The 27,948-nt window shown below is 39.6% G+C and overlaps 1 protein-coding gene across 1 annotated transcript; it reads right to left on the reverse strand.

Moving 5' to 3' along the window:
• Nucleotides 1-634: 634 nt before the first annotated feature.
• CLUL1 (clusterin like 1) lies at nucleotides 635-27,250 on the reverse strand. The gene is made up of 7 exons (XM_060119706.1): nucleotides 27,139-27,250; nucleotides 25,824-25,972; nucleotides 20,579-20,746; nucleotides 18,229-18,661; nucleotides 14,211-14,348; nucleotides 5,356-5,570; nucleotides 635-823 (listed from the first exon to the last, which is right to left on the reverse strand). Exons 1-7 carry the CDS (start codon nucleotides 27,242-27,244, stop codon nucleotides 635-637), a joined length of 1,398 nt encoding a protein of 465 aa, XP_059975689.1. The 5' UTR covers nucleotides 27,245-27,250.
• Nucleotides 27,251-27,948: the final 698 nt, after the last annotated feature.

Consider the following 27,948-nt stretch of genomic DNA (forward strand, 5'->3'; position numbering starts at 1 on the left):
CTGACTTGAATAATTCATTTAACCTTGGATCCTGAGTCTCAAGTTCCCTTTCTGGAAAATGGTAATAATAATATCTACCTCACAGATATGCTTAGAATAAACCCTTGTTCCAGTAGTTGTCATGTTATGATTTAAATTTTATAAATATCTTTAATGGTTTCATAAGACTTACTGAGCATATTTAGCCATAATCTTTTAACCATTTTCTTGTTTATTAGACGTTCAGATTGTTTTTAACATTCTAAATAATTTTGCAAATATAGATCTTGGTGTAGGAACTTTTATTCAAATTTAGATTTATTCCTTCTGATTGATTCCAGAAGTGGAATTAATATATCAAAAAGAAATTTTATGACTCTTGATATGTATAATTGAATAGCTTTTCAAAAAGGCAAAAACAGTTTATGTTCCTGGCAATAACATATGGGAATTCTCATTTCATCACATCCTATCAGGGTTTTTTTTAATTTGCAAATTTAATAGGCAAAAGTTGCTATCTTGTCTTAGTTTTCATGTCTTTGATTATTAATGAGGTTGAATATATTTTCAAGGTATTTTAAAACTAGTTTTGTCATTTTTCCCTTTTATGAATCATCTATTCCTGTTGACAAGCATTCCTAATCAAGCACTCTGCTTACCAAGATTTAAAATGTTCCTTAAAATGCTGTACAGCTTTGGCCAGCATGTAGCTAATGAAGTTAGAACTCTCAGCACTTTCTTCATGAGGGATGGTGAGTGTGAAATTAGGGGAAGGCAGAATGCTTACCTCTGTCATCGTTACATCTCGTTTGGAAAAATTTCCTTCATGAACACCTGGAACTACCTAAGAAGAAGGATTATACAACAAAAGATTACTAAATTCCAGCACACATTCAGCATTAATTTAATACCACATTAGTCAGGATAGGCTAAGTTGTGCTGAGGTAACAAATTAGCCCCAGCATTCCAGTGGCTTCTTATAATTTATTTCTCACTCATGTTACATGCCCATCACAAGGGCTCTGAACCACCTAGATGCTCAGGACCCTGGCTGAGAAAGGAACATCATCTCACATGTGCTGTAGCACATGTAATAACGCACGGCTTTCTTTACATCCTCAGCAGAGAAAGAGAATGGATAATCACACACAGGCTCTTCTCTATCTCAGTCTAGAAATAACTCTTTTCATTTTTGTTCCCATTTCATTGGCCAGAACTTAACACATGGCACCACTTAACTGCAAGAGGAGCAAGAAAGTGTGAGTGAGCGGATGGAATATTTGGTGAGCGCTACTGTCTGTGTCACAAATACTAATGTGATGTACCAAGTTTTGTACTGAGTTTCCACAGGAAATTTACAATTTATGGCTGTATGTGTGATTTTTGTAAGAACCAGTCATCTGAAATGCATGTCGTTTACTTTCTTAATGAGTTCTCAAGGGCATATACTTTGATTTTAATAATTTAAATGAAACTGTAATGACATGCAACTTGATGTAACCTTAAGAGAACTATTTTGGGGCTTCCCTGGTGGCACAGTGGTTAAGAATCTGCCTGCCAATGCAGGGGACATGGATTTGAGCCCTGGTCCGGAAAGATCCCACATGCTGCAGAGCAACTAAGCCCATGCGCCACAACTACTGAGCCTGTGCTCTGGAGCCCGTGAGCCACAACTACTGAGCCCCTGTGTCACAACTACTGAACCCCGTGTGCCTAGAGCCCGTTCTCCACAACAAGAGAAGCCACTGCAATGACAAATCCGCGCACTGCAAAAAAGAGCAGCCCCTGCTCGCCACAACTAGAGGAAGCCTGCACACAGCAACGAAGACCCAACGCAGCTAAAAATAAAATAAATAAATTTATATAAAAAAAGAACTATTTTGAAAATGTGTTCAAATAAATTTCCCTATCAAAAAAATTAAGCAGAATATTAAGAAGCCAAATTAACACTGGTGATTTCTTAATTCTAGTTTATAAAGCTAACATAACTTTCCCCCTTTTCCTTTTGATACATATAACACACATAAAAACTGCATAAAGCGTTTACATCTAGTTCAATAAACAATTATAACGCTAACATGTAACTACAACCTAAAAAGCATAACTTTTTTCACCTGCTGGAATTTGTATATTGTTTTACAAAAGATTCCTCTTCAGCATGTGCTGTTTTACAAATTTGCACTTTCCATTACATGATGAACTAAGAGCTGTTTAAAGAAAAATAAGTTTTACAAGCGGTTCAGCAAAGTGGTTAAGTCCAAGGATTCTGAAGAAAAGCTGTTTGGCCTTGAATCTCAGTTCTACCAGTTACTAGCTGTGCGACCTCAGACAAGTTGTTTAACTTCTCTGTACCTCATCTGAAAAATCTGTAAAACAATCATACTCACCTTATAGGAACACAGAGTATTAAATGATCTAATACATGGGAAAAGTTCTTAGAACACTGCCAGACGAATACTGAGTGCTCTTTAGCAGTGATTATTATTAGAAAAATGTATCATTGAAAACCATAATTTTATTTTCTATGGAGTTTTTTGTATAGGAGTGTCTTTGTTATCAATACCATACATTTTAGTTAAATCAGTTAATGTTACTCAGAGCCACTAGAATGGAAGCAAATTGAAACATAGAATGGAAATCCTGACGACGATAAAAACAGTTAAATATTGGCTCTACTTTTCTAAAGATTGAAAGCACTGCTAAAATTTTTCTTAAAATTTTATTCTGGGCTTCCCTGGTGGCGCAGTGGTTGAGAGTCCACCTGCCGATGCAGGGGACGCGGGTTCATGCCCCGGTCTGGGAAGATCCCACATGCCACAGAGCGGCTGGGCCCATGAGCCATGGCTTCTGAGCCTGTGCGTCCGGAGCCTGTGCTCCGCAACGGGAGAGGCCACAACGGTGAGACACCGGCGAACCGCAAAAAAAAAAAAAAAAAATTATTCTTTCCCTCATTCCTTACAAGAATTTTTCCTCTTTAAACTAAAAGTCTATATTTGTGAGAATGATCAAATATATCACATTATTTTACTCTCCTAGGGAATGATCTATCTAATGAAGTAATAGAGAGTCAGCAGGAATTGATAGTGGCTTTCAAAACCTTTTGACTATGGTCTACAGTTATAAACACATTTGTCATCATGACTCAAAAACACACATTTCTTAGAAAACAAACTTATGGTTACCAAAGGGGAAAGGCAGTGGAGGGATAAATTAGGAATTTGGGATTAACAGATACATACCACTATATATAAAATAGATAAACAACAAGGACCTACTGTATAGCACAGGGAACTACATTCAATATCTTATAATAACCTGTAATGGAAAAGAATCTGAAAAAGAATGTATATATAAAAGAATATATTGACATATATATAACTGAATAACTTTGCTGTACACCTGAAACTAATGCAACATTGTAAATCGACTATACTCAAATAGAAAAAGAAAAAAATCCACATCTTACGTATAAGTTATACACATATATAAACACACATCATGGAAATGAAAGTTCCATGACATATGCATCTGACTTATTAAATGCAATGCACTCTAATATTTTTTCTTCTGGTGTGTCCTATTCTGCTTTTGTTTGTTTGTTTGTTTAATGTGCTGGTTGTGCTTATTTCTCAAACTACAACCTTGTACCTTAAAAGAGAGTGAACCACTAGGATACAGAATGTCTTAGGTCAGATTGCCTAGAAGCCGAGCCTGAGATTCTGACACAGTTATTTATTAAGGGTGCTTTCAGTAAAACTTTTAGGGGGATGAGGCGAGCAAGTAGAGAAGAGGGAGAAGCTAATCTGGGAGGTGGCCTTCAGGTGACCTCCAGCCTCAGCCTGACCCTGCAGGGAGCTCTGGAGCATAAGTGGCCCCAAGGACAACCCTTTGGAGAAGGCTAGGGGTGAGCAGTTAGCAGCAGCACCAGCTGGAGTTGGTAAAGGGATCCCGGGGGACTGTTAACATTACATGCTACACAAAATATGGTACCTTCAATTGCTCTGCCGGTGATTTTTGTATCTGGGTCTTTCTAGGAGCCCACCAATACCAACCTCATCAGAAATCACTTGCCTGGTGCATCGTATATTAATGTAATATGGTGTGTGAAGGGGGTGCATCAGGGAAGAAATTCAATCACTATTTTATGTTATGCAACAGGAGTTATTGATTGCAAGTGGGAGACATGGTATAAGTGCAACTTAAGATGGCAATGTTTATATGTGAATATTAATATATAACTGTGGGGCTTCCCCGGTGGCGCAGTGGTTGAGAGTCTGCCTGCCAATGCAGGGGACACGGGTTTGGGCCCTGGCCCGGGAAGATCCCACATGCTGCAGAGCAACTAAGCCTGTGCGCCACAACCACTGAGCCTGCACTCTAGAGTCCGTGAGCCACAACTGCTGAGCCTGCATGCCACAACTACTGAAGCCTGCACGCCTAGAGCCCGTGCTCTGCAACAAGAGAAGCCACCGCAGTGAGAAGCCTGCACACCGCAACAAAGGGTAGCCCCCGCTCGCTGCAACTAGAGAAAGGCCGCGCACAGCAATGAAGACCCAATGCAGCCAAAAATAAATAAATTAAAAATAAATTAAACAAACAAACAAAATATATATATATATATAACTGTGTTTAATTTTCAAGGTAAGTCAGTACCTTGAGTATAAGGAACTTATACTCATTTTTTACAGACATCAATTTTAAGGTAGCTATTATTATTCCCATTTTCCAGATGGAAAAACTGAGGCCTAGAAAGATTACAGAACTTTCCCAAACTTATTCAGCTGGTAAGTTTCAGAGTCAGCCTTTGATCTCAAGTTGCTTTACCTGAAAGTTTTCTCCCTTAAAAACAACATTGGCCAGGTTTCTTCACAGTTACTTGTATCTGCACTACAGCTCTAAGCAGAATTAGCCATCTCTGGATTAGAAAGTACTTTGTGTTTTAAATTGGTTTTCTTTCTTTTTTTTTTTTTTTTTTTTTTCTTTCTTTTTGCGGTATGCGGGCCTCTCACTGTTGTGGCCTCTCCCGTTGCGGAGCACAGGCTCCGGATGCGCAGGCCCAGCGGCCATGGCTCACGGGCCCAGCCGCTCCGCGGCATATGGGATCCTCCCAGACCGGGGCACGAACCCGTATCCCCTGCATCGGCAGGCGGACTCTCAACCACTGCGCCACCAGGGAGGCCCTAAATTGGTTTTCTTTATAGAGTTTCTTGTTTTCTAAAGACCATGCACAAGTCAGCCTGAGTACAATCACAATGGAAGTATGAATATCCTTCTAGAGCCTGTTTTCAAATTCAGATGTAATTAATAAGTAAATTAACAGAAAAATCAATGTATGCACACTTAGTCTCCATATCTGCTCTTGAGTCTCTCCATTACCTTTATGAAATTGAAGATGTTCTCGGTTCCTAGGGTCTGGTTTGCCAGTTCTGTCACCCAGCCAAACTGCTCTCTCATCTTCTCCATCAGATATGTAGTGTCCTCCAAGTGATGCTGGGTCATCTGGAGAACCTGGGCATATTGCTGATTGGATATGTTGACCAACTCAAGGGCCTCATCTACTTTTGTGTATAGTTTAGGAACATCAGGACAGTCTAGCAAAGAAGAAAGTAACATGGTAAAGAGAAAGGTATGTGGGACTTGGAGTTGGGTGTTGTGGATTTAAGTCCCAGCCCTTAAGCTTTCTACTTCCAGCCTTTTGACCTTGAGTGAGTTTTCAGCCAGGTACAATCGGCATGAATGAAATAACACTGCAGAATGCCTGCTCACAGAGCCAGCATACACTGAAGATTTAAAATGTTCCTTTTCCTTGTCTTCCTTTCCATAGTGTCTCTGAAGGTCATTAGGGCTGCTCACTTATACTCTCATCAGGACACATGGGAGATTGCACTTTTCTGCCACCTGGAAGTTGAGCATGGCCATATTCAAAGTGACGTGTCTTACTGCTGGAGGAATCCTTTAAGAATGGTTTAGGATTTATCACCCTCCCTCCCCTGACAGTGGAACTAGTTTTGCTCCATAGGGTGGAGGCTCCATCATCCTGAGTGAGGAGATGTGCAGCAGAGCTCCCATGCAAGCTGTAATTGACAAGACACAGAGAGAGAGAAAGAAACCTTTGTGTTTACAAGTCACTAAGATTCTGCAGCTCTGTGTTATTATTGCACAACAGTCCTTCTGAACTGAAACAGGGTTAAAGGAATTTATAAAGCTGCGCTGATGAGCATCTTGATACTGTGTAAAGATTATTTATCTGCAGACTACAGAAGTGTCTATGTGTTAGGGCATCTGGGATCATAAAAGATTGTTATTGTAGAAAAAGATCACAGGCTCTTTCGACTATGTCTTCTGCTGTTTACTAAGAAATCATGCCTTCAGGAAGATAGGGGTGGGGGAGAATCCACCAACCAGAAGCTAGGTGACTACCTCATCTCAAGTCTTAAAAATCAGTTACTGTTTCTTTTTGAGATGTAGATATAATGCAAGATCCTCCAGCCTTCACACTTTTCCAAAAATTGTGTTGGGATCTTCAGGAGAGGGAGACCTTTGTACTTGCAGGTAAAAAAAATTTGCAATAGTGTACATTTGAAAAGTAATTCCAGAAAATATTTTGAAAACAAAGAGAGTCACAGTTAACAAAATACAGTGTACATTTGAAAGGAGATCCAGATACTGTTTTAAAATGTCTTCATTTGCAAGTTTAGAGTTGTTAACTTTTAGAATAGTGGTGTAGTTTTTTTTTTTTTTAATTATGGGGGAAGAAGGTGGTGACTTCCCTCATGATATTAGGCAAGGAGAATTCTACAAGGGACACTCATTTACTCTTTTAGAGAGTGGAAAAAGATTTCCTTAAAATAAAGGTGAAACTATGTGCAAAACACAATCGCATGAGAAAGGAAAAAGTAAAACTATCTCTATTCATAGATGACATAGTCATGTATACAAAAAATCCTAAGGAATACATACACACACACACACACACACACAGCTATTAAAGGTAATAAGTCAGGGCTTCCCTGGTGGTGCAGTGGTTAAGAATCTGCCTGCCAGTGCAGGAGGCATGGGTTCGAGCCCTGGTCCGGGAAAATCCCACATGTTGTGGAGCAACTAAGCCTGTGTGCCACAACTACTGACGCCCGTGTGCCCTAAAGCCTGTGCTCTGCAACAAGAGAAGCCACCAGAATGAGAAGCCTGCGCACCTCAACGAAGAGTAGCCCCGCTCACCAGAGAAAGCCTGCCTGCAGCAACGGAGACCCAATGCAGCCAAAAATAAATAAATAAATAAATTTTGTTTTTAGAAAAGTAATAAATCAGCAAGGTTGCAGAACACAAGATCAATATATGCATATCAGTTGTATTTCTATACACTAACAATGAAGAATCCAAAAATGAAATTAAGAAAATTCCACTCACAATAGCATAAAAAGAACCATATGCTTATGAACAAATTTTTTAAAAGAAGTGTAAGACTTGTATTGAAAACTAAAGCACACTGTGAAAAAAATTAAAGATGACAAATAAATGGAAAAACATCTATTTTCATGAACGGGAAGACTTAATATTGTCAAGAAGGCCATACTCCACAAATTGACCTATAGATTTAATGCAATCCCTATCAAAATCTTAACTGCCCTTTTTGTAGAAACTGACAAGCTGATCCCAAAATTGACATGGAAATGCAAAGGATCCATAATAGCCAAAACAATCTTGAAAACGAAGAACAACATTGGAGCACTCACACTTCCCAATTTCAAAACTTACTACAAAGTACAATAATCAAGACAGTATGAGGGGCTTCCCTGGTGGCACAGTGGTTGAGAGTCTGCCTGCCGGTGTGGGGGATGCGGGTTCAAGCCCTGGTCTGGGAGGATCCCGCACGCTGCGGAGCAACTGGGCCCGTGAGCCACAACTGCTGAGCCTGCACTCCGCAACAACAGAGGCTGCAATAGTGAGAGGCCCACGCACCGCGATGAGGAGTGGCCCCTGCTCACTGCAACTGGAGAGGGCCCTCGCACAGAAACGAAGACCCAATGCAGCCAAAAATAAATAAATAAATTTATTTTAAAAAAAAGAGACAGTATGGAATTGGCATAGGATAGATATATGGACAAATGGAAGAGAATTGGGAGTCCAGAAATAAGCCCTTACTTTTGCTGTCCATGAATTTTCAGCAAGAGTGCCAAGACAATTCTACACGGGAAAGAATAGTTTTTCAACAAGTGAAACTGAGACAACTGGATATCCAATTGAAAAAGAAAGAAGCTGGATCCCTACCTCATACCATATACAAAAATTAACTCGAAATGCATCACAGACTTAAATGCAAGAACTAAATATATAAAACTCTTAGAAGAAAGCATAAGCATAAACCTGTGTGACCTTGGATTGGGCAATGGTTTCTTAGATATGACACCAAAATAAAAAAAGAAAAGAAATAAAGTAGACTTCATCAAAATAAAAAACTTCCATGCTTCAAAGGACATCATCAAGAAAGTGAAAAGACAGCACATAGAATGGGAGAAAATATTTTCAAATAATATATCTGATGAGTGTTTGGTATCTAGAATATGTAAAAAAAACCTCTTACAACTCAACAATAAAAAGACAAATAACAAAATTAAAATATGGACAAAGAATTTGAAGACATTTCTCCAAAGAAGACATGCAAATGGCCAATAAAAACATGAAAAGATGCTTGATATTATTAGTGATTAGAGAAATACAAGAAAAAATCACAATGAGATACCACTTCACATTCACTAGGTTGGCTAAAATAAAAATGATGGGCAATAACAAGTGTTGTCAAGGATGTGGAGAAATTAGAACCCTTGTACATTTCTGTGAGAATGCAAATGGTAATCCACTTTGGAAGAGAGTTTAATAGTTCCTCAAAATGTTAAACATAGAGTTACCATATGACCCATATATATTTCATGGTATATACCCAAGAAAATTGAAAACATATGTCCAAACAAAAACTCGTACACAAATGTTCATAGCAACATTACTCACAATAGCCAAAAAATAGAAACAAACCAAATATCCATCAGCTAATGAGCAAATAAACAGAATGTGGTATATCCATATAATGGAATATTAAGCAGCCATAAAAAGGAATGAAATTCTGAGAGATGCTACAGTATGGATAAACCTTGAAAAAATTATGCCAAGTTAAAGAAGTCAGTCACAAAAGACCACATATTGTATGATTTCATTTATATGACATACCCCGAATAGGCAAATTCAGAGACAGAAAGCAGATTAGTGGTTGCCAGGGGCTGGGTAAGGGAAAGGGGCGGGGAATGGGAAATGACAGCCAATGAGTATGGAGTTGCTTTTTTTGGGGTGAAAATGTTCTGGAATTAGATAGTGATGATGGTTATACAACTTTGTGAGTATATTAAAAAACACTGAATTGTATACTTTATGGTATATAAACTATATCTTAATGCTGTTACTTAAAAAAAAACACTCACATGATCAGTGGGACCCACAGTACCTTAAGGCATTTTTTTAGTCACCATATAGACATGAGAATGAGTGTTTCAAGAAAAGGAAGAAAGAAAACCCACATTTAACAGGTGTCTCTTATGAAATGTGACAATATGCATCTATTAGCTTTTGTTGCACAACAAAAATATATTTATTATTTCTCATGTTTTTGTGGGTTGGTTGGACTATTCTTATGTCTGAGCTAGCTCAGTTGGGGCTGGATGGTCTAGACCCTCACATTTTGAGGGTCTCAGCTGGCATGGCTGGGACCTTTCATCTTCCAGAAGGCTAGCCTGGGCTTGATCACGCAGTGGTGGATAGGCTTCCAGTAGCAAGAGAGGACAACTTTAATTCACAAGCACATTTCAAGCCACTCACATTTGCCAATATCTTGTTGCTTAAGGACAGACCCATGGCCGAGCCCAGATTCTCAGGTTGAAAAAACAGACTCCAGCTTTTGATGGGAGGAGCTGCAAAATACTGTGGCTCTTTTGTCTTTAATCTAGTGTGCATGTATCACCTTCTGCCTGTGAGTTTCCAGTTTATACCTGTGGTTGTCAAGCAATTATTAATATTGCCTACATCACTTTCAAAAGAGATCCAGTTTAACTGATAATTATATGGTCTCATGTAACAGAAACTGGGCTGGAGACAGATATTCCTTGGTATAAATTCCATGTGCCTACCTCCTATATTACGAAATAAAATATAACCCAAACAGATGAACCCCCACTGTGACCATTCCACATCAAACTCCTTTATCTTGAAACTACTATTTTGAATTTAGGTGTATACATCTAGTACCAATAACTGGTATGGGAAAAGAGCTACTTACAGTGAGTCCATTTAAAATTGGGACCAAAAATGTATGGTAAACAATGAAAAAAAAAGATTTATAATGTTTTGGAACATATTTCATTTATCTTATATTTTTCAAATATAAGATTATAATTACAGCTGTATGCTTAGCCTTAGAACAAAGAATGAGTCAAATGTTGATAAAAGAGGCAAAATCATTGTTTGACAAAACATACAAGAGTTGTTTGTAAAACACTGGAAGCAACTTAAATGTGCTTCAGCAGGAGAATGGATAAATTGTAATGTGCTTACACAGACTAACATACAACAATGAATTCGTGAAATTAGAACCACACGCATTCACATGACTAAATCTCCCAAACTGTACTGAGTGAAACACCAAGGTGCAAAAGAATACATAAGCGATAACATTTATACTATTAAGAAATATTATCCAAAACTTGGAAACAATGCAGAAGAATGGCTGTGTGTCCTTTCAATGTCACACACAGTACTGTCTAAGAGGTCCACCCAAAGATTACTTAATTCTCTAGGGAAATGATCCTTTGTTGGATTTACTATTCACTGTTGATTCGGGCCAGACTCCACGAAATTAGATGTAAATTACAGATTGAAAAGTTGCAAATAATTTTTGTTGAGTAGAGACAAATTATTTCGGTCTGATAGAAATCATAACTGCAAAAGTTACAGTTTTATTGCCCTTCAGTACATTAACTAGTTTTATATCTAACTTTGCAATCTTACTTCAACATTCTGTCTATCCTTGACTGTAAATACTTCAGTCTCTCCTGTACTCCTTTAAACCAGCTTAATCACTCTGCTCATTCCCTTATTAATGGAATAAATCAATCTTTTTTTTTTTTTTTTTTTTTTTTTGCGGTATGTGGGCCTCACGCTGTTGTGGCCTCTCCCGCTGCGGAGCACAGGCTCCGGATGCGCAGGCTCAACGGCCATGGCCCACGGGCCCAGCCGCTCCGCGGCACGTGGGATCCCCCCGGACCGGGGCACGAACCCGTGTCCCCTGCATCGGTAGGCGGACTCTCAACCACTGCGCCACCAGGGAAGCCCGGAATAAATCAATCTTAACATGCTCATTTTGTACTTGTATGAGTCATATTTTTAAGCTTAAAAGTTATACTTGGACAATATAAAAACTAAAAACATGTAAAACATTGCTATGTATGGTATACGTGTGTATGTGTGCTATATATAAACATATGATAAAAGTATAAAGAAACACAAGGAAAACAACAAGGTCCTACTGTATAGCACAGGGAACTATATTCAATATCCTGTGATAAACTATAATGGAAGAGAATATGAAAAAAGAATGTATATATATATATATATATGTATAAGTGAATCACTTTGCTGTACAGTAGAAATTAACACATTGTAAATCAACTATATTTCAATAAAATAAATTTTTAAAAAAGAAATACAAGGAAATAATAAGCACCAAATTCAAAATAGAAGTTTCCTACTGTGTGGGGAATATAGTCAGTGATGGTGACAAAGGTGGTTAAAAGTTACAAACTTCAAGTTATAAGTTAGTACTAGGGATGTAATATACAACATGATTAATATAATTAACATTGGTATATGTTATATATGAAAATTGTTAAGAGAGTAAATCCTAAGAGTTCTCATACAAGGAAAAAATGTTTTTCTTTTTAAAAAAATTTTTTACATGAGATGATGAATGTTTACTAAACTTACTGTGTTAATCATTTCACGATGTCAAATCATTAAATTTATAAGTGCTGTATGTCAATTATATCTCAATAAAACTGGAAGAAAAAAAAACCCAAAATGATTTCCTTATAAGGGGATAAAGAGGATGTGATGTGGAAGGGGCACAGCGGGGGCTTCATCAATTTTGGTAATGTTTTATTTCTTCATCTAGTATAAGGCACATGTGTTTCTATTATTTTATTCTATATACATTTATCATAAAATATAAGAGTTTAAATTGTATGGGAGGGCTTTCCTGGTGGTGCAGTGGTTCAGAATCTGCCTGCCAATGCAGGGCACACGGGATCGAGCCCTGGGCTGGGAAGATCCCACATGCCGCAGAGCAACTAAGCCCGTGTGCCATAACTACTGAGCCTGTGCTCTAGAGCCCGCGAACCACAACTACTGAAACCCATGTGCCTAGAGCCTGTGGTCCGCAACAAGAGAAGCCACAGCAATGAGAAGCCCACGAACCGCAACAAAGAGTAGTCCCCACTCACCGCAACTAGAGGAAGCCCGCACGCAGCAATGAAGACCCAAAGCAGCCAAAAAAAAAAAAAAAAAAAAAAATTGTATGGGAGCACATTAGGACAGCCTTTCCTCTGTGTTTTACCTTTGCAGCAATCAATTTATACTACATGTATACTGTGTGATGATGTATACTGATTATTTGATATGTTTATACTGTATTATCTGATTTCTTATGTATTATCTTTCTTTTTTCAGTTTGTTGAGAAATAATTGATATACATCACTGTATAAGTTTTAGGTATACAACACGATGGTTTGGCTTACATATTCACAATATATTCTGAATTGATTACTGTTGTGGGTTTAGTTAACATCCATCATCTCATACAGATACAATTAAAAAGAAAAAAAATTCTCTTTGTGATGAGAACCTTTAGGATCTACTCTCTTAACAACCTTCCTATATATCACACAGCAGCTTTAGCTATAGTCATCATGTTGTACATTACAGCCCAAGTACTTATTTATCTCGTAACTGAAGTTTGTACCTTTCCTTCACCTTCTTCCAATCACTTCCCACCCACCCCCATCTTCTCTATTATCTTATGACAATCAGGGAGAGATTATTCTTCAAAGCTTTTAACTGGAAGTTAAAGGAAGTTAATGATACATAGGTGGCATGTTTGAGTGGGGCTATTTTTGTAAGTGGTCAGTATATTAGTGTATATTTTTCTCTTGTAAAAACTTCTGTTGTCTGTATGCAACCTTGTAACTGTGACTTGAAAAACAAACACTTGAATAATGAGAATCATGAGTACTTCAGACATTTTATTTAATCCTCAAAACACCTGTGTGAAGTAGCTATATTAATTTCATTTTCCAAATGATGAAACAGAGCTGCAGAAAGTCACCCAGGGAGCAATTCTGAAGAAATAAGACCCTCATCTGCTCTAATAAAAAGGTCCAGTTTATATTCAATCTCTTGCTCCAAATCTTAGCCACATTTTTTAGAATTTCCTTCCCTTAGGGCTTTGGCAAGGTAAAAAGCAGAAGCACAGGAATCAAAAGCTCTTCTTGGATTTTGCAAGAAAATTTGCGTTCAGACCCTAGCAGATGGGAAGTGACTTCAGCTGGGGAGGGGAAGGGACATAGGGGTTGGAGGAAAGGCGGAAGGGCCGGTGGAGAGAATTTTTCACCTGGGGAAGCAAAGAAAACCGCTCTTGGTCAGTTCTGGGAGGAGGCGAAACGCGCTGCTCAGGGCTTGGGAGGAGAAGCTACTACCTGTATTTAAATACTAATTAGTAATTAACCCACCATCTGGAAAGAGTTAATGCCACTTGAAAAAAAACTTACTTGGCTAAAAATTTGCTTACACATTTTGAAGATTTCTTCATGGGTGGTTTTCTTTCTCTGCAGTAAGAAGAAAGAAGTTGCCCTAATTTGCTCTGAGTTCTCTTTTGCACACAAGAGTGTTCGCTTGCTCTTTAACCATAAAAATTTTTCACGGGAATAATGAGAGAATTTTTAAAAGGGGAAGTGTAAGTTGACCTACTTTTGAATAATAAACGTCTATAAACCTGCCCTGAACACCCCCAGACGGCAATGAGCACGCCAAAAAGAGCTTGAAGGGAAGCAAATGAATCCACGATGCCTGTAAAAGTGCGATTTGTGACCTCTGACCAGAATACAATCGAAACCCTGAGAACATAATAATCATTTACCTTCCCGTAGGTAATCCTGACATTTTTGGCATCTTGCGCGAAATTGGAAACATTCCGACGAGTTCTGGCGAAGTTCTCCGCACAGCCCTTGGCCCCGCACAGGCAATGCCGTCCTGCTCAGGCCGCCGTGGGCGGAGTCTGCAAGTAACAGCATTTTCACATCAGTGTCGTTAGAGAGTTTGAACTTTAAAGGCATGGATAGAATGTCATTTCTCTTTCTAACCAGCACTTGCAAAATTTTTGTTCTGTATTCAATCGTAGGAGTGCATACTGGTGCAACTAGTTGCTAGGACAATTTGGCATCTATTAAAAAGTGCATGTATCCTTTAATCCAGCAGTCTCATTACTGTCATTATTACTCATCATTACTATTATTACTACTTGCTTCCCCCAAACCCCACTCCCCACACAGAGGTTAATGCATATAATTTTATTTTCAGGAAGGAATCATGAGGAATTATTCATAGTAACTCTATTGGAAGAGAGACTTGATGGGGTGGGAGAGGGCAGCTTTCATTTCTTTTGTTCCTTTGTATATTTAAATTATTTTAAATTTAGTGTGTCTTATTTTTATCATTATTATATCTGATATCATTGGGGTTAACTAGATAGGGAATTGTAAGCCACTCTTCTCTTTGGGCTTCTGTTAAATTTTTTTCTAGTAATTATTTTAATTTTTTCAAGCTGTAATTCGAATGCGTATTGGAGTTCCAAAGATATTGGAAATGTCTGTTTCTTAAACTGGGTGGTAGGTATTTATTACTATTCTTTTTGCGTTTCACATATATAACGTTATAAACAGTAGGTCAAAGATTTAGGAAAACATCTAAAGCAGATCAACTTTTAAGAAACTTTTTTTTTCCCCTGGAATAATTAACCATCCATATAAAAATGATGATGTAAAAAGAAGTCATCCAAAAAAAAAAAAAAAGAAGTCATCCAACAGCAAATTGACAGTTCCCAATTGAGTGTTTCACATTAGGAAAATGTTTTATTAATTTTTAACCCGATGATATTCTGTTATATTAAATCCTTGATGTTAAAAAATGAAACATTTCGAGATAAATTGTGAAGTTTACTGGGACTTCCCTGGTGGTCCAGTGGTTAAGACTCTGCTTCCACAGCAGTGGGGCAGGGGTTCGATCCCTGGTCAGGGAACTAGGATCCTGCAGGCCGCGTGGCACAGCGAAAAGCAACAAACAAAAAATGTGAAGTTTATTGTTTAAAAACCTACGAGGCATTTGCTAGATCCTCTGGTGGGTAAGGCAGCCATCCCCTTTGTTGAATAGAAGTCATTTTCTCCCATTCCCTATAGATTTAGTGGCATCTCCTCTCGCCCCAGAGAACCCCTGTGAGTTCTACTGTAGAGCAGCTCTGCATTATGTGCTGTTAATTTTGTCTTCTCTATTAGACTCTGAGTCCTTTGAGAGAAGGGATTTGGTCTTGTCATTTTAATCTTGTCACTCTTCCATAACTTCCTCTGTCGTTTCTCTTACGATATGGTAGTGTAATTGTTCACTGACCTGTTTTCTTTCTCTGGACTAAACTTCTAAAAGTTAGGGGCTGTGTCATCCGTGGCATAATCATTGCTTATTCACAGCATCTAGACGAATAGCTGGTATATTCAAGGATGGCAAATTGAGGGCTATATGAACCAATTCCCCATGCTATACTCATGAGAGTAGCCCATCCGCTTACCTTTGGCCATGCCAGAACAGAGCCTGAGGACCCTTCTAGGCAGTTACTTCTAGTAAATCATCTACCCTCCCAACTTTCCTGTTTCCCCCATGGGAAAATTAAGGACAGCAAAATTCTCCAGGGCAGGATTAAAACCCAGAACTCCCAGCTCCCAGCACCCAGCACTGTGTGAAGCTACTACACCACAGTTTTATTGAATGGATCTCATCTATTCTCTCCAGGGATTTGTAAGCCAAGTGAGGACAATTGCAAAAGCTATCTTATTCTGTTTCAACAGATTCAGCAACTGAAGCCTGGAAAGAACAAAGTAGGAAAGAAATTCTTTCATATGGAGACTAAAATGAAACAACACTCAATAAAATTTAAAAATATATTAAACAAGATATTTTATATTTTTATCACCTTTTTCCTTTTAACAGTGTTCATTATTCAATTTTAGCTACTTTTCTAATTTTGGCTCTTAGGATGATCATGACAAATAAAGCCTATCTGTTAAGGCTGCCAGATACATAGTTTACACTCAGAAGATATTAACCACTGTAACTGACAGGAAGCAGCTTTCCTATTGCTATTGTAACAGATTCCACAGATTTAGTGCTTTGAACAACATAGATTATTTTACAGTGCTATAGGTCAGAAGTCTGAAGTGGGTCTCAGTGGGCTAAATGAAGGTGTTGGCAGGGCTGTTCTCTTCTGCAGGCTCTAAGGCGGAATCCATTTCCATGCCTTTCCAGTGTCTGGAGGCCACCCCGCCCCTTGGCTCCTATTCCCCTTCCTCTATCTTCAAAGCTGGCAAAGTAGGGACAAGTTCCTCTCATGAGCCTGTCTCTATTGATTCTTTTCTGCCTCCTTCTTCTACTTTTAGGAGCCCTTGTGATTTCACTGGAGCCACCTGGACAACCCCAAATACTCTCCCTATTTTAAGGTCAGCTGATTATCAACCTCAATTCCATCTGCAACCTTACTCTCCCCTGCTGTGTAACCTAACATTTTCACAGGTTCTGGGGATTAGGATTTGGGTATCTTTGGAAAGCTATTATATTATTCTGCCTACTGCAAGGGGCAAAGGTTTATTCTCATTAGGTGGATTTTCTAGGGGCAATAGGTTTATTCCTCACCTACCACCAGTCCAGAAAAGTGATGGAAACCACACGCAAATACCCCACAGCCCCTGCCTGCCTATTTTTGATAAACTGTCCTCATGTACTCATCTGGGAAGAGAATCTCTCCTCTGTTGAGCTTGCTGTCTGGTTAGGGTAGGGACACTGGAGAGAGAAGAGTATAAAGGTGTAACAAAGGCTTTTTTTGTTTGCTGTTTTGTTTTTGTTTTTACTTTCTGCACTTGCAGGGGACCCTGGATCTCCAGATTATCACTGAGGTGATGGTGGTGCAAGGAAGGAATTGACTAGTTTAGGTTCCTCATGTAAGTGGGATATAATATTTGTCCTTCTGTGTCTGGCTTATTTCACATAGCATAATGTCCTCCAGGTTCATCCATGTTGTCACACCTGGCAGGATTTCTAGAAGGAGCCCGTTTCATTTTTTGTTAGAGAAGAGCATCCCTGTCCTTGACTTAATGTTCCAGAGAGATAAGTCCAAGGAAACACAGATTCTACCTGTGGCCCACACGGCAACTCTCATTTCTGAGATGCTGACTCCCAGGCTCTCCACAGAAGCCCAAAGAAGTTACCTCCTTCTGCCTTAACAACATAAAGCAGCATTGCTTTTTCCAATATGGAATATCAGAGGGCGTGAGTGGTATTGGTAGAAGGCTATTATTATCATTTACAGAAATTTCTACAGTCTTGGGTTTGTCTCTGAGTATTTTCTCTGGTTTTGTGCATAAATGATGTGATCTAAGGGATTACAGTAGTGATGCAGAGGAGGTCATGGAAGGTACTAAATGTGACCTGGTTTTACATGGCACTAAGCTTTCTTCCCAAACTGGAAGTTGAGGAGCCTGGACTGATTTTAAAGAAACCCCATGATGTTCAGGCAGAATAGAACCAAGCATCTGCCTGAGTTTTAATAAAGGAGGCAACTGTCTTTTTCAAGTTCTCACCTTACCAGCATTTTCTTTTTCAGCTTTGAAAATTTGCTTTAGAAACAGAGAACAGCCCCACAGAGCTCTCAACAAAGACGGGGGAAGGCTAGTGTTTGGCAGACCTCAAAGCTTTTTCTAAGAGGCTGTGAGACTTTGATTATCCATAAACCATCACTCTCAGAAACATTGTACAATGACTTAGAGATGGCTACCATTTCCCAGGTTAAATAAAACTCAACTTTAGTATAGATATCTAAATAATCTTTTAATACTTGCCTTTGTCTTGTTTTGATAAATCCTCGATTGCCTTCAGCATCTCAGTAACTGTTGCACTGACACTTTGATAAATAGAGAGACTGAAATTACAAAACAGCTGGAAGAAGCTGGGAATGTCCCAGCTTTGCACAGGATGTGCTTTTTTTGCTGGCTCTTTGGAAAAAGCTGGAAAAAAGTAAGGCTCCATGAAGTCTGTATCTGACATGAAATATGATTGAAAAGCCTGGTCAAATTCTTGATGCATCTGTTTGAAGACGTCAAAACTCCTGTTATAGAGAAATCCCACATCCACAGTCAGTTGGCTGAACATGTTCTCTATCTGGGTCAGTTGTGCATCTTCCTCAACGAACTTCTCACCGATGGGAAGGTCTTTTTCATTATCTTCATGGAAAGGAAACAGAAACTGATATATCTTCCTGAAAAAATGTTCAAGCTGCAGGGTGGGATGGGGGACAGAAATGAAATAAATTAATTTTCTTTTGGACTATTTTTTATTGTGAATTTTAATGTCAACTTACAAGTAGTCATTCCAAATCAAGAATAGTTCTGGGCAAACTAGGAAAAGGTGATCCACTTTAAGATAATTTATTAACATTCATGTACCTGGCTTTGACTTTGACTATGGAAATAGGGTCCGAAGTTCCTCCTGGTTTCTGTTTGCCTACCAAGGCCTAAGAAGGCCAAGTTTTCAATATTATTGACAAGCCACAGTCCTGATGTACTGGTGGTGGTTGTCATGCATGGTTTTAGACTGTGCAGCCTGAAAACTGTGAAGAAGGCTCTTGTCTTTCACCTCTGCCTTAGTGCCTTAGTTCTTTTTTTTTTTTTTTTCCTTCAGTGGCATGCCATTTGTGTCTTTATGCTCTCCTCTTTCTCATCTCATAAATTAGTCCAGGGAAAAGATCAATACATTCACACTGAACTATAGATGCTTAATACAGCTAAATAGGTTACTTCGGGATGTTACATATTACCAGTGATCAAAGCCCTCCTTGGCTGTAGTCAAAGAAATGAAGCTCTAATTATAGAATTTCCTATTCAGGGGGAGATCTTCCAGCAGTCACACCATGTACTACTTCATCTATGTGACACATAAGTTCATGCCAGAACATAGTTGCCCTTGTATGATAGTGATATGACCCTGTTGTATGTTTTGGAACATAGCAACCATCGAACATCACTGTGGGAGCACTCCCCACCCCTGCTCAAGGGCTGTTCAAAGAATTCTCCAGGGATTCTTAGAAGACTCATGCCTTTCTCAAAAAGTAATCTGGGTGGATCATCTGCCTCTCCCTCGGCCGGCTTCTGTTTACCTGAACCCAGCCACAAAAATGAAACTTTAAAGGCCCAAGAAATTGTCATAAGGTCACACAAAAGGCACAGATAGGAATGGTCCCCAAAGCTCCTGACTTCCAGCCAGTGCTCATTCCAGTATACTCTGGTATGTTAGAGAGTGGCTATAAAAATACAGCAGATGCAATTAACAGTGGAGGCAAATTAACTTGGCATATGAATTATCCTAGGGGTTGTTCCTTCTGTAATTGGGGTTGGCACTGCCAAGACAGGCGCAGACTCTGATTACTGCATGCTCTGATATGGAGAGGGGAATTTCTCTGCATTGCATACCCAGCCCACTTCTTGAAGGGGAAGGGAAATTCAGGCCAAGAGAAGAGGAGTCTTTTATGGGTCAGAGCTCATCCTATTCAGGTCACCACCCTCTGTGATTCCCTCTGCCCAGAAGAGAGCCAAACGGGACAAAAAAGAAAATATGCCAGTCCTACAGGACGTGCATGGATGGGGGTAAAGGGGACGTGAATGTGGGCAAGTGTGTGCACGGGCATGTGCGTGCTGCCACAAGAGGGCAAGCCCATTGAAGGAGAGACTCAGGAGGCAGAGGACGCCTTCAAAGGCTTGGCCTCCAGAGAAAACATTAAAGCAGGTTGAAATCAGAGACTATAATACTATTATTCGAAATGCAATTCAGCAAACATTTACTGAATGCCTACAATGCTTAAACGAAGGCAGATAAGATATGGTTCCTGCCCTCAAAGAATCTAGTGGGAACCTGTCCATAAATAACAAATACAAGGCAGAAAGAGTCAGGGTATTTCTGAGAGATACACACAGTGTCCTGAAAGGGAGGGACAAGCACTGGATGGCTGTTCTAACTTAAAAATTGTATATCCACAAGTGATTCATACATAAGCATGAATGCTAGATTCTAGGTTGCAAAGGGCCAATATCAGATCATCCATATCTATTCTAAATATTAACATAAGTTAATTTTTAAAAGTAAGCTGAAGCACATACCTTAAGAACTTAGAAATCTTGAGCTCTATTTTTCCCTTACCTTGTTTTTCATAGAGGACCAACTGTTTTGGCAGGTTGCATAAAATCTCATGCAGTTACTTTCCAGGCAAGATTTGCATTCATCCCAGGAACCTGTCAAAGACACCTGGCATAGCCTTTCTTCCTCTTCTAGATGTTCTTGAACTTCATTCATAAGTTTCAGGGCCTCCTAATTAAAAAGTAGAAACACACACCCTATGTCCATTTCATGACTCTATGTGTTGTACCTTAGTTGATTTCACTCTTTACAAAATGTGCGTATTCTAAACTAAACCTCTGGGAGTTCCCTGGTGGTCCAGTGGTTAGGACTCGGCACTCTCACTGCCAAGGGCCCGGGTTCCACGATCCCTGGCTGGGGAACTAACATCCCACAAGCCCTGCAGGGCAGCCAAAAATTAAAACAAAAACAAAAAATACTAAACCTCATTCCTTCTTCAAGCCCTTAGCGTCTGACAGATCTACGCTGAAGCTTTCTGTTAACTGAAGAGCACTGCTTGACCTCTACTGAAGACCGGGCAGTTCTTATTCACCTGTTCATTCGTACAGTCAACAGCTGTTTATTGAGTGCTTCCTATGGGATGGACATTCGCTCCCTGTGGGTGAAGCAACAATGAAGACACAGCCCCTACTCTGCTGAATGACTGTAACTGATCTGTTTACTTGTCTGTCTTCACTTCTGGTCCTTAAAGGATGTGGAAGATGTGTTTTTAAGGCTTACAAAGTTGACACATTTATTTCCTTCATGTATGCTGCTTTTAATTTTTGTATGTTCTTAAACACGGCAAGGAAGCACAATTCTTGTGTATCAAATCAAATCTTGTATATCAAATTCCTATGTACTATATATCACAATTCTTGTAGTGAGTTGCATTCTAATGCTGCATTCTGAGGGGCTTCGTTCTTCTCATCCACATTCCAAGCACTCCCCCTTGTGGTGCCTGCTGTACTCGGCCAGCTCCCGCCCAGCAGAAGCGACACCTGTCCCTGAGAACGTCAACCCTGCCCCCAGAGCTCCCCCCAGGCCAGCCCCACATAGACCCCCACCCCCACCCCGTCTCCCTGCAAGTGTGGGCTTCTGCAGACCGGCTCCCTCCAGGCCTGAGAAGTAGTTCAGGGGATTTAGGGGATATAATGGACCTGTCGGTAAGGAGAAAGCCTCAGAGTGGATGAAGACTCCCTTAAGTGAAAAAAAAAAAAACACGAAGGAGCACAATTTCTAACACCAATGTAGTATGCACTTTTACCTATAGGAAAAGAAAAAGAAATCACCCTTTCCTGGCATATTAAGTCCAAAGAAACACCTGGGCACTGACAATCCCCCTACATTTCCTCTGCAGGGCTCGGATTTTTCAGCTGCCCTCATGGCAGGATTCTGGGGCTAAGCTGGGTGTCATTTGCTATGTCCCACATAAGAAACCTGGCAGGGCTCCAGTCTGCCAAATGCACCTCATGATCCAGACAGGTTTAACTTGTCTCTTTGGGCTTTGCAGAACAATTTTGGAATCCTACAACTTCTCAACGAAGGTTGCCTCACCAGGATGGGCAACAGTACTGCCCAGGTTTTCTCAATCAGTCTTTTAAATAGTCTGCCCATTTTCACTATAAACCAAAATCCCAATATGTCCAGTTACAAACTACACTCACTGTGGACCCTTGGGCAAATTATTTAACATCTCTGAGCCCCTGTCTCCTTCTTAGCAAATAGGAATAACTGTAGGATCTACCACTTAAGGTTTCGTATTAAGTGAGATGAGCAAGCAAGGCACATAGTCCGAAATCATCTGATTTCCTTCCACTCACCTCCAAGAGTGTAACAAGAACCAATGACCAAATCACATGGCCCAAGTTTTGGTAACAACTGAAATGTTGCCATGGAGGAAGTAGGTCTCTGGTTCAGGAATGCCTTGTCCATGCCTTCTGCTTCCCCCTAAATGTCCCACCCAGTGATAGATTCCATACTTAGAACTCTCTACCTGCAGTTCAAAGTCCCGCACAAACCTGGATGGGGGTGAGGCGGGTGGGGAATCACTTGAAGCTGCTTTAGGGTTTCCCACTTTAGTAAGAGCAAGTTTCAGATGTTCCCACTAAATATAAATAGGGAGAAGCTGATGAGGAGGATCGAGATTACACTGGATCACCTGAGGATGGGATGTGTTTTGTTCTGGGAGACTTGGGGGCACCCACCCCATATTTGTCAATTCGTAATTTGTGTGAAGTATCCTTTATTTTAGATTGAAAATAATTTTAGGAAGGGAGACTCAGGGTTAAACAGGTTTTTCCTTTTTTAAATGAATTTTTAAATGAGTACCCAAACCTTAAGAGTATAATTCAATGATTTTTTAAAAAATAAAATAAGCAGGTCTTAAGAAATAATAAAAATTCTACTAGCTCCTGGGATTCTTCAGGGTCAGAAATGGAACTAACACTTGCTAACCTGACCCACACCAAGCATTCTTTCCACAGTATGTGCTCCCTCCTTGGCTTTCCAGGAGGCCCGGGAAAGGGAGAAAAACAGAAAGTCACTGGGTCTTCCACAGGCACAGCGCCAGTGGACTTTCTCCTGGGTCAGTCATGACAGGGTTACAACATTGTAAAACAACCATACTCCAATAAAAATTAAAAAAAAACAACAACAAACATTAATTAACATCTCAAAACTCAGTTTCCTTAGCTGTAAAATGAAAGTGATGGTTTACTCAGATGTTGGAAGGACTGCAGGTGATAATGTGTTTTATAAAGGGCCTGTGAATGATATCTAGTGTGGTTATTCCCGGTGGCCAGACTCACAAGCCCACCAGGGAAGAACACAGCTAGAGGGGCTTCCACATTTTCCTCATGAGGAGCTGGTTTTCATTTCCTCAAGATCTTTTGATCTCTGCCAAAAGGGAGGAGGGCTTCCAGCTGTTGGTCAAGCAATCTCCTTTCCTCGACAGGGACCCTGTGCAGTGCAGGGAGAGGGATGGCTGCAAAATCAACCAGCTGGTGACAGGCTGACTACAGCTTTGGGGTCCCAGCCTGTGATGTAGCCCTGCTCCAGTGGATCAGGGGACACCCAGTGGCCACCGTGAATTCCAGCAGCTCCGGAGCTTGGTAACCCCCAACTTTATAGGTCTACAGGTCTAGGTGTAGATCAAGGTCTAGAGAAGAGATATTAGAACTTGTATTTGTGTTTTTTAAATTTAAAAATCAACTATGGAAAGGAGAAATGGGGAGTTGTTTAATGGGTATAGAGTTTCAGTTTTGCAAAATGGGATGAATTCTGGAGATTGGTTGTCCAATAATGTGAGTGCATTTTTAAAAAAATATTTCTTTATTTATTTGGTTGAGCCGGGTCTTAGTTACAGCTCGCTGGTCTTAGTTGCGGCATGCATGTGGGATCTAGTTGCCTGGCCAGGGATCAAACCCGGGACCCCTGCATTGGGAGCATGAGTCTTAACCACTGTGTCACCAGGGAAGTACTGTGAATGTATTTAATATTATTGAACTGTACTCATAAAAGTGGTTAAGATGGCAAATCTTATGTTATGCATATTTTACCACAATTAAAAATGTTTTCATGGGGCTTCCCTGGTGGCGCAGTGGTTGAGAGTCCACCTGCTGATGCAGGGGACACGGGTTCGTGCCCCGGTCCAGGAGGATCCCACATGCCGCGGAGCGGCTGGGCCCGTGAGCTATGGCCGCTGAGCCTGCGCGTCCAGAGCCTGTGCTCCGCAATGGGAGAGGCCACAACAGTGAGAGGCCCGTGTACCGCAAAAAAAAAAAAAAATTTTCATGAAAATAAAATTTAAAAGTAATTTACTCCCAATTTTAAAATTTAAAATATTTTCCAAATTATTTTTGTTATAGTTTTGATATCCTCTATAAGAGTATGTTGGAAAATAAATTTTAAAAAAATTTAACTGTTCTGAGTGTTATGTTAATGGTTAATGATATTAAACTATGAGCCATGCAATGTCTATAATTTAGAAATGTACTGAGCTTTATACTGTAACATATGAACAGTTTTTAATATGGCCCATAGACACTTGAATATAATGTATATTCTCCATTGATAAGATACATAGTTTGGACAACAACTATTAGGTAAAGGTATTTGAATTTAAAAAATTGATGAGGCTGATGTACTATTTCACATGCACTGGTGCTTGTGTCAGGCCATTGTGTGTGGCCAGCTGTGCGTGAGGACCCTGTGGAAGAGACACTGGTTGCCTCTCTCTTTGTTCACTTGGAGCCAATTGCAATGACTTGCCATTTAAGAGAACTCGGGTAAGTGATGTTTTTTAACTACTTTTAACTAAATCTGCCCTCACAAAATGAACAGGAGGCTTTAAAAGTTTCTTGAAAAAAACCGCCAGCAGATTAAAAAATATGAATAACTTAAGCTCAGGTAGATAAGAAGCAAATGGCAGGGCTGCCACTTTTTCATTACAAACTCTTTGGCCTTGTGTCAGTAAAAATATGTTGATCTAATCAGATTTGGCAATAAGCTAAAAAATTTTCAAAATATCTAGATTATTTGAAATATGGACTTAATCTACCCAAGCTAATGATGATCCCTAAGTGCATTCTGTGCCTTGAGATAATAACGGTAGCAATTCACATGTCTAATTTAATAAATTAATTAAAATGCATATATTCAGGAGTGGATGCTAACAATAATAATGGTAATAGGGATGGGAAAGAAAAAAACTTTGGAGGCCACTGATGTAGCCAAAAACTCCTACTTTTTTTTTTTTTTTTTTTTTGCGGTATGCAGGCCTCTCACTGTTGTGGCCTCTCCCGCTGCGGAGCACAGGCTCCGGACGCGCAGGCTCAGCAGCCATGGCTCACGGGCCCAGCCGCTCCGCAGCATGTGGGATCTTCCCGGACCGGGGTACGAGCCCGTGTCCCCTGCATCGGCAGGTGGACTCTTAACGACTGCGCCACCAGGGAAGCCCAGGGAAGACACTTTTGACACAATATCCCAACTCAAAAGGCACCAATAAAGCATTTTTAAGAAAGCAGCACTTCCCAAACAGAGCCGAATCCCCCAAATTCCCGAGTTTGGAGTCCTTCGAAGGCCTAATCTACAAGGAATATGTTCTTTGAAGAAACCTGAAATTTTCTTCAAGCTCTTCCTCCAATAAGGGCTGCTCTCCAGAAAATCTATGAGTAGGGTAAATAAGTAATTCCTCCAGTGCACTCAGACATGCACTATTTATGGTCCAGATATAGTTAAGGATAGGTATGATTTTCAATGACTGTACCTGCTTTTCTTCTCTGCATTTCTTCAGGGTTCTCATTAGGTTGCTATGTTCCTCCTCTCTTCTTTCCATCAGGATTTTCATTTGCTTCATGCCAGTCAAAGCCTTCTTCACCTCTTCATCTATATCTATCTCCCCAGCCTTGGAAAAACCTAAAAGATTACGATGTAGTTGTAGTTTTTTCCTGTGAGATCTGATCAGATTACAATGTATCAGAACACAATGAGTTCACCAACTTTTCATGTTCCCCCAGCAGAGGCTTAATTGTTTTTTTTTTTTTTTTTAACAGCATCAAACTTTGAAAGCAGATCACAATGATTTGGGCTGTCAGCTGCCACATGGACACGGCTACCACCCGGGTGATACCTTCTGTTCCTCACTTCTGAACTTCTAGCCAAGTCAGAGTTCATTTAAGCCTATTCTTATCATTTTCCTCAGGGCCTGTTTTCATTTATCCAATTGTTTTTCTTTCCCTTAAAACTCAAGTGTGTTTATATTAGAAGAAAACATTGAATTTTCTTCACAGACAATTTATATTAAATGCCCAACTGGGAACCTTAAACAGAGTGAACAATTTCCTTTTCTTTCAGCTTCAGTTACCTTCCCAGGAGGCATAAAACCTAGAAAGCATCTTGTATAATGCAAGATTCTTTAATAACATACTGGACATCTCTTACACCCCTTTAATAAGCCTTTAGTGAGTATGAAATTCATGATTTGTCATTCTCTCTTCACAATAGCCAATGTGGCCACCAAAAGAGCTTAATCTGGTCTCCAAATTTAATTACAGATCCCCAAAAAGAAACATTTAAACTGATTTATTTTCCTAACTGTTAAGTACTCAAAGCATATCTCATCAAGCAAAGGCCACAAGTTAATGAGCACAGACCAACCAGATTCAATATCATTATAACCCATTCTTTCACTATCTCAAGAATAACTGCATGGATTACTTTAATTGTTTAAATTTTTCAAATGCTAGAAAAGAATTTCACTGTTCATTAAAACTGTGCTCAGAGGACACCAAACATCTGGATGAGACCAAGCAATGCAACCCAAAACGTTGGCAAGTTTTATCTCTGTGATGGCAAACATCTGGATATGTGGACCATTCTCAGAGACGCATTTGGAATTTTCTATTTTTATCCAGATGCTTGGCGTCTTGTCTACTTGGCTTAAGTGCCTGGAGAACATCTCACCGTGAAACTAGAGGGCATCCTGAATATGGTTATCTCTCAACTGTAAATCACCGTAAATGCCAGCAGGACATGCAAACAGGCACACGGGACACAGCACAGATAAAGAAACCAAACATTACCCTTCAGGCCTCCACGGATAGCAGTTTTGTCCTTCCAAGTAGGTGCACAGTGACAATCTTTCAACCACAGCAGATACACAATAAACACCAAGAGTGGCAGCTTCATGTTTCCGCTGTGACTGCAAAGGAAAAATAAACCTGCATCAAATGCCTTAGGTTAAGTTAGTTTCTACTGGCATCAACTGAAAACACATGGTGATCCGAAGCATTTTTCTGTCAGTTTTTCTTTATGACTTTAGACAATGTATGCTGATATGGCTGAGACATAAGGAAACCTGAAATCTAAATAAATTTTTTAAAAAGACAGCCCAAGTCCCTATTTTGTTTACATTCTTCCTGACAGTTAAATAAGGTCATCATCTAAAGCATTTGAAATTTAGGGCAACCAATAGCATGGATAACAGCCCCATAGAATCCAAACTATATTTTATTTCCTTGTCAACAGTAAATATCCCCAAACACAGAATTAGATATGTCAAAGGGACTGTTGTTTTTCAAAATTCAGAGCCCACAAGTAAGTTTTAACCTAAATGGCTTACTACTTACTTTTTTATGAAAGCCAAAACCCCTCAGATTTTTCTCATACATCTTATAAAGTCCATCAGGATGTGTGAATCATGCACAGTTAAATTTGTTTCTTCTCAGATAATAAATTTCCTTTTAAATTTAATTTGATAAATATTAGTTGCAAACATTCCAAATAAAAATGTATGCTTTCATAAAGTTATATCTGTAAAATAACTTAGATTATCTTAATTCTTTCCAAAGGGGATATTTATCTGCTTTATGTATATTTGTTATTTAAAAAAA

Source organism: Mesoplodon densirostris, chromosome 15 (genome assembly GCF_025265405.1).
Source record: "Mesoplodon densirostris isolate mMesDen1 chromosome 15, mMesDen1 primary haplotype, whole genome shotgun sequence".
NCBI lineage: Eukaryota > Metazoa > Chordata > Mammalia > Artiodactyla > Ziphiidae > Mesoplodon > Mesoplodon densirostris.